The following is a 14,149-nucleotide window of genomic DNA, read 5'->3' as shown; positions in this document are numbered from 1 at the left end:
CCTTTAAGAAATAAATAATTCACTGTAAACTTATATAAACTAACCCAACTAGAAATGTACTAAACAGGCATTTATGAATAAAGTTTTTGAATTGGAATGAAACTGTTTTGCCCAACTAGAAATGTGCAAACCCAAGCAACCCACCTAACCTATTGAGGCCAGTGCTTAAAAAAATGTCAATATTACAACGCTTTAATTTTGACTAATATGTACGTCGATTGTTAAAAGTTGGTCGATTTAATAAACATGGGATGTAGAGTAATAGATTACGGGCTGGGTTTAGATTAGGGAGTTGTTTGAAATGCTCATTCAAGATAATGACACGTTCCATTCTGTCTCAATTTTGGAAGATAAAATATCAGCCAGTATTTCTTTGCCAAGACTGAGGAGGAGTTCAGGAATGCAGGTTCTATCATATCGCATGACTTCAAATTTCCGATAAAGGAGAAATCATAAATTGTTTAATTTTATTTTATTGGACACATTTTATCTTTGGAGAACAACACCATTTGCTTATCCTTGTTACTTCAGTTTGGGCCAAAAGATGCATAACGAATATTGAATTGAGCAATAGAACCCTTAACTACCTAGTGCTATACTGTACTCTACCTTGATAAAATCTCATCATACATGGTGAAAATTACAACTTACATATGATTTTAAAAGAAAATTTTTGTATGCTCTTAGACACTAAGGCCTACTGATAACTGTTTTTCTTATTCTGTGCATTGATCGTATTAATGAAATGCAGTCAAGTTTCGATTGTTATTGGGCATTATAGGTACTGTACTCTTCTGTATCCTAAATTCATAAGTGTGTGAAAGCAGAAGGGCAGAATCCATAGAGTTTTGTCACAAAATTTAGGAGATATGTTTTTACTGTAGAGTACAGTACTGTACTGTATATTCACCTCGTGCTTGGTCCCCCCCATTTCCACACCACAATACTCACTCCCATCACCAGCCACACCCATCTACCACCACCTTGTGATTACTACAATCCACACTCCCCCTCATGTATGTCCACACATCCACATCCACAGGACCTCATGACTGAGTGGACAGCGCTCAGGGGTCGTAATCCTAATGGCCCGGGTTCAATTCCCGGCAGAATTTCCTCTTTCTTTTTTCTTTCTCTTCCTCTTGTTTCTCTTATGTTCCCATTCTTACTCCAATTATTACACCCTATATTACACCTTACCTCCTGTACCTTTTGCCTTGCTTTTATCTTTCTCTAATATTTCTGTCTCCTCACCTATCTCTTGCTTTACTTAATGCCCTTGCCTCATCACAATCAACTTGATAATGGTCTAAGATGGACTGAAATGTCGTCGTTTCTTCAATTTCTAACATGTGGTTTGGTCAACAATTAAGGATATTGTTCATGAAGAAGCTGGAAGAGTCTTCAACTTTCATGTTGTTTATCACAGTGCAAAACATAGTTTCGTATTCTTCTTTCATGACAGTCCTATAAGTTTACACAGACTAATTTTATGCTGTTAGCATTTGCTTCTCATTTTTCTCTTGCTATTGTTCATAGTCTATTGGTATATTTTTAATTTATTTTTAATTGTATTTTCATTGAGTTGCTTCATTGTATTCCTTCACATATGTTGCACATAAACATTTCCATATAAAGATACTTTTCTCAGTTTTTACAACTTCATAAAATGCTAACTGTACTTTGTAAATGCAGCTATGGAATGTATTTTCCAGCATATAACACACGTAATTTACGAGGAAATTGAGTGATTTTTTATATATTTCATCATACATTTATTATAAGTGATTTTCATTGGTTTTGTAGGGTAACCATATGATTTTTGTGCATGTGAATACTGTACAATATATGGGGCTAGTGGTGGACCAAAAATATGCGTCCTATCTTCTGGAAAATATGGTCCGTACTCAACATGCGAATTACTGTGCTACTCTGTTTCTCTTGAGTATTTCAACCCATTCTCCAAAAATGATAGTACTTACAGAAACTTTTTTGGTGGAACATTTAAAAATATACTATTGCAGCCAACAATGTTTGTTTTGTATTACAGGTACTGTATTGCTGTTGTACAGAGCACAAAAAAATAACCAAAAACCAAACCTAAATTTTGTCCTAATATAACACATATATGTGCTAAATTAGGCCTAAGATAGTTCATATTAGGTCTAAAATCTCTTATTTACACCTTGGTCAAGTTAGATTAGCATCTTTCGTTAATTTTCCATTTTTTTAGCATGCTAATTCAGCTAACTCAGTAGTGCAAAACATTAATTTTTTTGTATGTTTAACCAAATAATTGCTTTAAGTACCATCATTGCTGGAGGATGGGCTGAAGTATTTAGTAAAATTAAATTGGTTCACGTATTATAACTCAAATGTATGGATGGCTGTGTGCACATATGGGTAGGTGGATGTGGTAGGATGCTTGCGTGCATGCCATGCGTGTATGTCCCATGGTGTGAGGTATTCTTATTTACTGTTTCAGCTTTTGATGTCGATATTGCCACAGGTGGATCTTATGTACTGTAATCTAGTGTATTGTTGCATGTTGATGGATCTCTCTTGCTTATGAAAGTTATGGCTTGCAAGATATTTTGTTTATAAGCAACTAACAGCTATGTTTGAAAAAAATATATATATTAACTGATTAATCTAACAATTCATTAGGTTTGTTGTGTGTGTGTGTATTTATAGTACTGTATCACATTTTCTGGCATTTAAATTAGGTTTTTTCAGTGCATTTCAGCGCGCAATCAACTTGAGACCATCCTGAAGAGCCATCAGCTGTGCTTGAACATTACTTGATGAAGTCTGCATGTTAGTTTTAACAAATTGGTTATCCTTTGCTTATCTTGAGGAACAAGACTAAACACACAGTTGAAAGAAGGATATTTGAAACATGCAACGGAAAAAAAATGATAAATTTGCCAAAACCTGATACAGGTTGTTAGGTCAATAGCTGGACATTACAATTCTTTTCAGGGTACTGTCTGGACTACGATTCATGAATCGCCTTTGCGCCTACTGACGAGATTCATACCTTACCTTGATCTTGGCAGCATAGTGGTGCGGGTGGTATTTATTAAACACCTTATGAGCTCTGATTTTCTTAAGAGGTCCCACAATCCAAGGTTTGTTACTATGCTATGAATGGTGTTGATGCACTTGAGAACTCGTAGTACCGACTAATCTGCCGTGATCAAGGAGGTACAGATCAGACAGTGGACACTTAGGAGGCTTGATGAATCCCGGCCTTGTACTGTATTTTGGAGTTAAGATGTCTTAGCTGCTTCTTTGTGTTTATTTTCTAGGGTGTTACTTCTGTAGCTGCCTCTCTTCTTGTTTGCTTCCACTAAGAGTTCTTGTAGGGAAGCATTGGTGGTGATTTTACTTTGGATTTGTGTACAGTATTTTGGTCTATACACAGACTAGAAGACCAAAATAAATTCACTACCACTACTTCCCCTTCAAGAAGAACTTCTAGCAGACGCAGCAAAAAAAAAAAAAAAAAACTTTCTCCCTCTCTTTCTCACTCCTCTTTCTCTCTCCTCTCTTTCTCCCTCCTCTTTCTTTCTCCCTCTCCTCTCTTTCTCCCTCCTCTTTCTTTCTCCCTCTCCTCTCTTTCTCCCTCCTCTTTCTTTCTCCCTCTCCTCTCTTTCTCCCTCCTCTTTCTTTCTCCCTCTCCTCACTTTCTCCCTCCTCTTCCTTTCTCCCTCTCCTCTCTTTCTCCCTCTCCTCTCTTTCTCCCTCCTCTTTCTCCCTTTCTTTCTCCCTCTCCTCTCTTTCTCCCTCCTCTTTCTCCCTTTCTTTCTCCCTCTCCTCTCTTTCTCCCTCTCCTCTCTTTCTCCCTCCTTTCTCTATTTATCCCTCCTTTCTCTATTTATCCCTCCTTTCTCAATTTATCCCTCCTTTCTCTATTTATCCCTCCTTTCTCTATTTATCCCTCCTTTCCTCTCTCTCTCTCTCTTTTTCATTCTTTCTTTCTTTCTTTCTTTCGATGTTATTGATTTTGTTCATCAACAATAAAAGATAGCTGGAGGATATACAGTATTCATTCAGATTGATTTAAGGAAACAGTAATCTTGTTTGGTAAGAAAAATTAACGTTTCATTTCAGAGTACTGTATACTTATTTTTCTGTTAAATTGTAATAAATGCATTGTCTTTACATCAGATACTTTACTTTCTCTCTGCAACCTCCCTTTCCTGAGGAGGTTACGTCACCTAGAATCTGCCTCCAGACATTTTAGTGATGTTAAGTACTAAGTAACGTATTGGGTTGTGTTAAGAAACTTGTAAGAGTTAGTGTTGGTTAATCATTTGCTAATAGTTGGCACATTTAAGCAAGAACTGTGACAAAAAAAAGGAAAGGATATTGTCTTGGCATATACAGTAAATAAAAAAAATTGGGAAGAGAGAAATATAGATAGCATGGTACAAGTAAAAAAAATTATGGTTAACCAAATCATTGAAATGACATTTGTAGAGTGATACAGTATAGTGAAAGCAGCTGTTCAGTGTTGCTGCATTGAATGTAAGCAATGGAAAAAAAATTATCAGTTGAAGAAATGGAACTGACTTTTGATTGTTCCTGGAGCACATCCCTAGACATCCAAGACCAAACCTTCTACTCTATACAGTACTATGGAAACTTTTACAGTGCTGATGCTCATATAACACTGCATGTAATAATGTAAGGTTTGTTTTGAGTATTGTTAATAGTGTTCCGTCAACATTATTATTTCATAAATTTATAACGATGCTCGTGAGCACATTTTCCAGCCAGCACCTCCCGGTGGCATGTGGCAGCTTTATTGTAGTGTATTTTATCATGGTATAAGCACTTGGTCTGTGTGCATGTGCGTGTATGTAATGCATGATATAGTACAAAATTTTCCTCTGATCTAGTATGCTTTTTGCATCTCTTTTTTTTTAAGTACTGTATTGTTATTGTAAGCCTACTCTACATAACAGTTTGTTTTCATGTTTTGCTCAGCATTGTATGTTGCTTTGTATGACGATTTGTGCTTTTGTGTCCCTAGTTAGAATTACCAGTTTGTACTAGATGCTGTTTGTCCAAGCTTCATTTCCTGGTATTAATATCTTCATTTTATGTTGTTGCTGCAGTGTTAGATAAAGTTTAGTTTTTCGTATGTGGATCCATTATCAAGGGAATTTAAAGTTATGTAAATGACAGAACCTAATGTTGTGAATTTGTAAAATAGGTTTGTCACACCTTATTTTGTACGGGCTAGGAAGCCAGATGCCCTATGCAAGTAAATAGGTAAATCTAAAGATTTGTTTCCAATGAATGGTATGCAACAGCTAATGATGCACCATATTATCAGTACACACTACTACCAGTACTGATCTTTTGACTCTTAATAGTGTGATACAGGAATTATATTCTTTTTATTTTATATTCTTAACCGAAATGCTTCGAGTAAAATGTAATGCGATTTATAAAATGTTATTAAAGTCAGAACTGGAACTTTCATAGTTTGTAGAATAGGGGGAAATACTAACTCCATTTGACTAAAATGGACTGAAAGGGTAGTAAACAAGATACAATATATATAATATGCTTTTCCATATTCTAATTACAGTGTATTATATTTTAAATTTGAATAAGGTTTCAAGATTGTGTGTGGAATATATTAGACCAGTTTTAGCTCTGAATTACCATTGTTCCAAATCACCATTTAGTTCCAAACCATTGCTAGGATCTAACACTAGGCCCACACATCTATGCTCAATAATAATACTGTTCTAGAAAAAGAACTCGAAGTTTAAGGACTGTAAAAAGTACAGAAGAATGAAAAAGTCGTTTAGTATACAGGAGGTATCACCTCTGGTTGGATATGTGAGAGGACACTGGGAGAATAAATGACACTTGAGAGATCCATTTTGGATTCTGGGTATGCACTTGGTATAAGTTATTTAGTTATATCAGGGTTTATTCAACATATTGTCAGCTGTGTAACCTGTAGGAACACTTCAGCTTTTAATAATTGTTCAATATTTGAGTTTGGGGGGTAGGAATAATTTGATATAATCTCTCGGCATCACGAGAGTTTAGTTGTATTGTGAATTAAAGGTAAGAAAAAGATTTAATTTTCTGCTTGGATCTGCTTCATATTTGTTGTTATTTTTTACATTAGTGTTGGTTGTGTTGTAGCCAGTTTTTTTTTATTTTATTTATTTTATTTAGCTTTAGTTTTTCTCCTTAGTTTTGTTAATTTGGTGTGTTTATGTTTGCAGGTTGTGGTGTAGGCGTTTGGACTGTAGTAGGACTAAGGCTGCGTGTATGTTGTTGTGTAGTGTGTGGCTTACTGCATGATGGCTGCTACTGCTGCCTTGGAGGGTGCTGGCTCCTCCAGCAAGGAGGAGCTCAATATGCCCTCTGTTGTTCAGCCTCGTAGAGGAGCCTCCGCTGGCACCACTCTGTTGCATGACTCTGCACTCCGCACTGCCACCAACAAAGCTGCTACCAGTTCCCCTGCATCAGTTGGAGCCTCACTACATTCATCCATATCTACACCCACAGGCACCAAGCTGGCTGTGACCACACCCTCTGAGTCACCTGCGGAGGGTGAAGGTATCAAGATTGTTATAGACGAGGAGAAAGAGATCGCACTTAACCAGCTGGAGGAGCTGGAAGTGGCCATCAAGGTACGGAAGGTAACCAAGGTTGACGGTCGGAAGATTCGATGGATTGAGTATCGTGCCCGTAAGCAAGCTGAAGAGGCAAATAAAACTCCCGTGAACACAAAGAGAAATGCACGTTGGTCAAAGTACAAGGAAGTGGAGAACAGTGAAAATGATGCAAATGTTGTGAATAACAATAACAACAACAATAATAATAATAATAGCAAGAGTGAAAGCACTATGAAAGTGGATATGGCAAGTACACCACTAAGTGTGGTTGGAACTAATAATGTCCTGGAGAGTATGAAGCAACAGTTTCTGCAGGGCACAGAAAATGTAGATGAGCCCCTCGCAAATGGCACCACTCAAAAGAGAAAATCGGGACGAACTCGTAGGTCAGTCAGCACTCCTGAAGGAGTGAACTCCAATAGTAGCTCCCCTCAAAAGTTAAGCCCTTCTGAAACCAAAGGAACAAATCTTCGTAGTGCAATTGAAGTAAAGAATAATTCTTCTGGAAATGGCTCACTTATAGACACTACACAAAGTATGCCAAACACACCAGCTACACCCTTTACCTCAACTCCAGCTCTTACAGCATCTATTGAGAAAAAGTTTTTCTACCCCAAGTCTCTAACTAAAGGATTACGTGAGGTCCGCAAGATAGAAAATGGTACTGATGGGGAAGTTACTGTAAAAGCAGAGGATGTGAAAACACCAGCTTCTTCCCCAATTTCTTCTTTATCTTTAGGAGAACATATTCCAGCCTTACCAGAAGAAAAATCAGAAACTAAAACTACTTGTCCCCTTGTTACAGCAGCTGCAAAATTGATTTTGCCATCTGCCAGGTCAAGATCTGCAGACAACACATTAGCAAAAAACAAAAAAATTGGTGCTCAAAAAGGAAGCTTTAAAAAAGCTGCTGCCAAAGCTGGAGGAAGATCAGAATCAGAACCAAGAAGCATAATGAATGGTCATGCTGAAATATTACTAAACGGTTCAGCTGAAGAGAAGAGCTCCTCTCCGGCAGAAGGTTCATCTGTAAGTGAACCTTCTACTCCGAACCGAAATAAGATGAACAAGGAGAGCTCCCCTGACAATGTTCTTGAGCCTGACTCGCTGTCGAGACGACCAAGAGGAAGACCACCTCGGAGAGTCTCTTTGATTACAAAAGCTAACAGTACTACCTCATCAGTTAAATCAAGTAAGAAACTAAAGACTGTGGTGGCTGATGTTCATAATACTATGAATGGCGAGCCACAGACTGTGATCCCAGTTAGTAGGCCAGTTTTAAGAGGGAAGAGAGTTTCTCCAACTAAAAAATCTCAGAAAGTGGCAGCATCAGTTCTCCAAGGGGATACTGATGATTTAAGCACCAAGGGCTTGTCTCCACTAAAACAGCCAAAAACTCATGAAGAATTTAAATCCAAAGCTGACAAGAATCAAAGTGATCTTCAGCTAATTCTTCCAGTGCATAGTTCTAAAAAAAGGAAATATGTTGCGAGTAAAACAGATAGTGAGTCTGATCAAGGAGAGAAAGAAGGTAAGGAGAATTCAAGTGCCTCAATGTGTAATCAAACACCAATACCCCCTGATAAAACCCAGAGTACAAAGTTGGTAAAAGGCATCCAGAAGCCTTCCCATCAAGAAGTGCCCTCTTTGCCTGAACCTGAAAATCCCACTGCCATTTCATTAAGCCTTATAGCTGATAAGGAACCTAAATATTCCAAAAGGGGTCCAAGACTTAAAGTTGTTAAAGCCAAAATCAAGAAAACAAACGTGACTACGGCAAAAACTGCAGCAGGGAAAAAGATCACATCAGCAGGAGGTAACAAGAAAGGTAAAGGTGGCCAAGCGCAAAAAAGTAATAACGTGCAAAAGCACATATCACCAAAGAAGGGCAAAGCTTTACCAAAGGTTATTATTGTAGATAAAGAAGTATCTGCAGAAAAAGTTAATCCTTCACCAAAAGTTATCACTGAAGATACGCTTTTGCAAGTGGGTAGTACTTTGCCGAAGATGAATTCTAGTGAAAAAGATGAAAGTAGTTTAGCAAACATCATCTCCCCAACCTCTGATTCTTCTAAGAAAACAATTTCTCAGAAGGAAAATATTTTAAATCTGAGTAACTCTACAGATAAAGACGTTTCACCACAGAAGAACAGTACCAAATCTAAACCCGTAGAGAATGGCATGCCTAGGATGGACATCAAAGTTTTGTCAGAAATAAACTCTACAAAAAAAGATATTTCTCTCCAAGAAAGTAATAATTTGTCACAATGTAATTCTGGAAAAAATATTTTAGATAAGAGTGGTGGTTCTGTAGAAACTGATTGTATAGATAAAGATAATTGTGTACTAGATAGTAATAATGTGGTGGAAGGTAAGCTTAAAGAGGAAGATACGTCAACAAAGGAGGTATCGTTTTTATCAGGAGCTAAGTCCATCGAAGATCCTTCTATAGGGGAGGGTAACTCGCCCAGAGAAGATAGTTCTATAAGAGAGCATAGATCTCTGCCAGGAGCCAAGTCGTCAAATGATGATGTTTGTATAATGGAAGGTAAATCTTTGCCAGGTTCTAAGTCAACAGAAGAAGATACTTCAATAAGGGAGGGTAACTTGCCCACATATGAGGGCTCAGTAAGAGAACATAGATCAGTGCTAAGTGCAGACTCTGTAGTTGTTTCTAAAGGGGATTATAATTCTTTGCTAGGAGCAAAGTCAACAGAAGATGCTTCTATAAGGGAAGAAGATAATTCTTTGCCAGGAGCAAAGTCCACAGAAAATATTTATAAAAGAGAGGGTAATTCTTTGCCAGTAGCAAAGACCACAGAAAGTACATCTAAGGGAGAGGGTAATACCTTGCCAGTAGCAAAGTCCAAAGAAGATGCTTCTATAAGGGAGGGTAAATATTTGCCAGGAGCAAAGTCTACAAAAGGCACTTATAAAAGGGAAGGTAACTTGCCCACTGATGCTGTTGTAAGGGAACGTAAATCCCTACCAGGAGCAAAATCTACTGAAGAGGCAGCTTCTAAAATGGAAGGTAGCTTGCCCACACAAGATACTTCTATAAAGAAGTATAAATCTCAGCCAAGAGAAAAATCCACAGAAAATGCTTCTAAAATAAAGGACAATTATTTGTCAGCAGCAACATCCACAGATGTTTCTGTAAGGGAGGGTAATGCTTTGGTGGGAGCAAAGTCCACAGAAGAGACGTCTACATGGACAACCAACTTGTCCACAGAAGATACTTCTGTAAGGGACCACAAATCTCTGTTGAGAGTAAAATCTACAGAAAATGCTTCCAAGATGGAGGATAATTCTCTGCTAGTAGCAGAGTCCAATGATGATACTTCTGTAAGGAAGGATAAATTTTTGCCTGTGGCAAAGTGTACAGGAGATGACACACCTGTTCAGATGAATAATACTTTGGCTAGCCTGGAGTCTATAGAGAAAGATGTTTCTCTACAGGAAAATAGTACTATACCTGAGGTAGAGCCTTTAAAGAAAGATGTTCCAGTACAAGAAAGTAGTATTTTGATAAAATCAAAGTTTGTAGACAAGGATACATCACAGAACAATAATTGTCAGACAAAAGTAGAGTCGATAGGTGGTCTGTCTTTACAGATTAGTAGTATTGCACCGAAAGTCATGTCTTCAGAAAAAAATGCTTCTATAAAGGAAACTAGTCCATCATCAAAAGAAAATTTTATCAATGAGAAACCTCCAGTACTCGAAAATATTGTTTTGCCAAAAATATGTTTGGTAGAAAAAGGTAAGCCTGTACAAAATGTAAATTCTACTAATAATAATGATCCTCTACAGAAGGGCATAAATGCACTTAAAGAAAATAAGGCAAGCAGAGGCATTCAGGAAGTAAAAGATAGCAAACTGCAAAAAGTTATTGTTGCACTGAGCAGAAATCAGTTGAAAAATGATAAAACACACAAGAATCAACCATTGCAGAGAGACATTTCATTTACCAAAGCTAACCCAGACAAAATTGAGAATCAGAATGCTCCACATGTTCAGCAAGCGTGCCCAAACCCAAGAGAATACCAAGCCCAAGTAGCTGGACAAGCTGAGAACCATACTCCATCTTTGGAAAAGAATTTAGATAAAAATCTAAGCCAGGTTCAGAAAGATAGGACATTACAGAAAAATAGCCCAGTTCAGAGAGGTAGTCTGCCAGAGAATGATGGTCTACTTTTTAAAGGTGGACTACCTTTGAGAGGTAATTCCAGTAATGACAGAGGTTCAGTATCAAAAGGCATTACCGCTCAGAAAAATAACCCAACTAATAAAGGTCCTGCTCAAAAGGATAATCCCATGGCAAAAATTGCTTCTGCATATAGTCAGGTGTGTCCACCATTAAAATGTGAAGTTCAGAGAAGCATGTATGTAAAAGACATTATGAAAACAAACATCATCTCACCATCAAACAGGCCAAATGAAAAACAGGTAAAGGAAGTTGAACTAATAACTGAAGTGCCAAATTCTTGTATCTCGGAGCAAAAGATTGCCAAAGACTGTATCACGGGAAAAGGTCCTGCATCCCAAGAAATTGTGATTGTTAAAGATACTTCTAAACTAGAGAGAGAGGTTGAACCAAATCAAGAAACAGAGGTAGAAGTTAACCACATAGCAAAAGTTGAAATACCACCAAAGAACAATGGTGAACAGAAAAGTGAATTGCAGGTAACTAGCCAAACACAAAAGGGTAAAGGCAAGAAGCAAGCTCCAACAGGTATTTATCAACGTGTGAGTGGTCAGAGTATTACCGAAGTAAAAGAATGCAGAATAGTCGCCTCAAGATGTGGTGAAAGTTCTCAATCTCAACAACATACACATGTACCAGCTAAAATATATAATAATGAAGTCAAGAGTAACAAAGATAATAGTAATCATAATGTTACCAAAGATCTAAAAACTAGTCAGGCATTAAATGCATCCACCTCCTCAGCTGTTAATCAAGTAAAAGAGAAAAATAAATTAGTACAGAATGAGACTTCCATATTGGAAGAGAAGGCAGCCGCAGGACCATCATCCACAACGTCTGAGGTTCCACCGTCTTTAACTGCAAAATCAAAGGAAAAACTTCCCAGAATTTTGAAGCAGCTTTTTCAAGATGAGGGTGTACAGAATATGCTCAAGAGTATGGGTGAAGACACTAGTGTTGCACCTGAAACTTCACCAAATAATGACCCTGGCACTCATAAGTTGCGTCCTAAAAGAACAACTGAACCCATGTTGTCCTCTTCTCCAGAATTAGATGCATTAGAAGCTTTCTTTGCATGTGGAAGCAAGAGGAAAAAAAGAGGCACCGAGCTCGACACATTGTACATGGATGAAGGTGTCCTTAATCTTCTGACCAGCTTGGAGACCCATTCTAGAAGAAGTCATTTAGATGATGCATCTAGTGACACATCTCAAGCTAGTAGTTCTAGGAGTGTTAAAGGTAATAAATTTGGTAAATCTTCCCTTGAAGTAAGTTCTGAGAGCAGAAAACGGAAGTTAAGTGGAGCTAGTATAGTTAGCAATACCTCAAATAGAGCTATGCAACCACCAGATATCAAAAGGCCTTGCCTGGAAAGCCAGAATCCAAGTGCTGATCCGTATGCGCTGGATGCTGCTGAGGAATTCCAGGAACGAATTATTAGTGGCGAACCCATCTCCTCTGAGATGGATGTAAATTTAATGAAGAAAAAAGGAAGGCCATCTCTTCCATTGTCTGTAAGACAAAAGAATAAAGCAATAAGAATACAATTAAAACTCCAAAAACAGAAGCAGATGAAGGGTATGGCTTCTGATTTTACCCAACTCAAGGAAGATGATAACATGAATTTGGCAGAGCTGAAGGAAGTCTTGAGGAAAGCCAAAGAAACATTTAATGAAACCCCTCTGACAGGCACTGCTATAGAGAAAGTGTCAGACAAGTCTGTTCCTCCTCTGAAGATCAAATTAGCATCTGAAAGTGTTACTATTAAGTCTGTGACCAGGCCTAGTCCTGTTCAACATAGGCCTACAGCTGCAGGTTTAGATATAGGGAAACAGCAAAGATTACCTCCCAGACAAACTGTTAGTGACATTCCCAGTAGACCTGTACCAAGACTTACAACAGCACTTCCTGAGTCAAGAGTCTCGGCTCCTGATTCAAGAGTCTCGGCTCCTGAGTCGAGAGTCTCGGCTCCTGGGTCGATCTCTGCTCCTGAGTCAAGAGTCTCTGCTCCTGAGTCAAGAGTGACAGCTCCAGTCTCTAGAGTGTCAATGCCAGACTCCAGAGTGTCGGCTTCGGAGTCAAGAGTGTCAGCTCCAGAGTCAAGAGTGTCAGCAAGAAGTACCATGGAGAAACACAGATCCTATCCAGAAAGACGAACACCACCACCACAATTTACAAGACTTGATAACATGTCGTCCAACCCTCCTAGTCTTACAAGTAAGTTCATACACATAATGTTTAGTATAATCTTTGATATTCATGATAGTTGTATTGTGCGATGACATCACTTTTTTAATTCTGTAAGCTAAACATACATAATAATGTGCTTGAGTAAATTGATTTATGCTATAAAAAAGTACTAACGACTTGGAGTATTTCATTAGGTAAATTATTTAACATAAGTTTGAATCAAAATAATTTGTTTTTGTAAAGAATGAGGGGTTGACTGAACAGGTAAATAACAGGCACAAATTAAACACAAAACAATGGGTATAAATTTGATAAGTTTAGATTCAGGCAAGAGCCGGATAAATATTGGTTTGGAAAGTGTTGCTGATTTAAAGAACAAATTACTGGGTTACATAATAAAAGTGGGACCAGTGGATTGTTTCAAGAGTAGGTTGGATATAAATGAGCTTGGGTGGGTAAAAATAGTAACTGCCTCATAAAGGCCAATAGGGGGCTACCTCGTATGGCCAATAGGAACTGTCTCAAATGGGTCAATAGGAGCTGCCTTGAGTGGGTCAATAGGAGCTGCCTCATATGGGTCAATAGGAGCTGCCTCATATGGGTCAAAAGAAGCTGCCTCGTATGGGTCAATAGGAGCTGCCTCGTATGGGTCAATAGGAGCTGCCTCGTGTGGGTCAATAGGAGCTGCCTCATATGGGTCAATAGGAGCTGCCTCGTATGGGTCAATAGGAGCTGCCTCGTATGGGTCAATAAGAGCTGCCTCAACTGGACCAATAGGAGCTACCTCATATGGTCAATAGGAGCTACCTCGTTTAGTTCAGTAGTACTGTAGCTTGCTTGTACAGTATACTCCAATAGTGCCTGTCTCATATGGGTCAATAGGAGCTTCCTCATATGGGGTCGATTGGAACTGCCTCGTATGGGCCAATAGGAACTGCCGCATGTTGGTCAGTAGGAGCAGTGTGTGGTCATTCCGTATACGAGACAATTCGACGAAGCTCATTTTCTGTTTGTTAAACCATGTGTATTGTTGGGCTAAGATGTATTACATTAGGTTAGGTTGTCTTGGGCTTGGTTGGGTCAGGTTAGGTTGGGC

At 38.3% G+C, this 14,149-nt stretch overlaps 1 protein-coding gene across 2 annotated transcripts in view; it reads left to right on the top strand.

Annotated features, from left to right (window-relative positions):
• Window positions 1-14,149, top strand: part of LOC123775055 (uncharacterized) — a 60,605-nt gene that overhangs the window by 16,946 nt on the left and 29,510 nt on the right. Inside the window, exon 3 of one of the 2 annotated variants that reach the window (XM_069319338.1) lies at window positions 6,547-13,080. In XM_069319338.1, coding sequence (XP_069175439.1) covers window positions 6,888-13,080 — 6,193 coding nt within the window. In that variant the 5' untranslated portion in view covers window positions 6,547-6,887. Of the gene's footprint in view, window positions 1-6,260; window positions 13,081-14,149 lie in introns of both variants that reach the window. The other variant, XM_045769848.2, reaches the window with a different exon arrangement.

This window comes from Procambarus clarkii, chromosome 92 (genome assembly GCF_040958095.1).
Source record: "Procambarus clarkii isolate CNS0578487 chromosome 92, FALCON_Pclarkii_2.0, whole genome shotgun sequence".
Lineage (NCBI taxonomy): Eukaryota > Metazoa > Arthropoda > Malacostraca > Decapoda > Cambaridae > Procambarus > Procambarus clarkii.
Note: the sequence above shows the minus strand (reverse complement) of the source record. Positions and strands in the feature narration are given on the sequence as shown.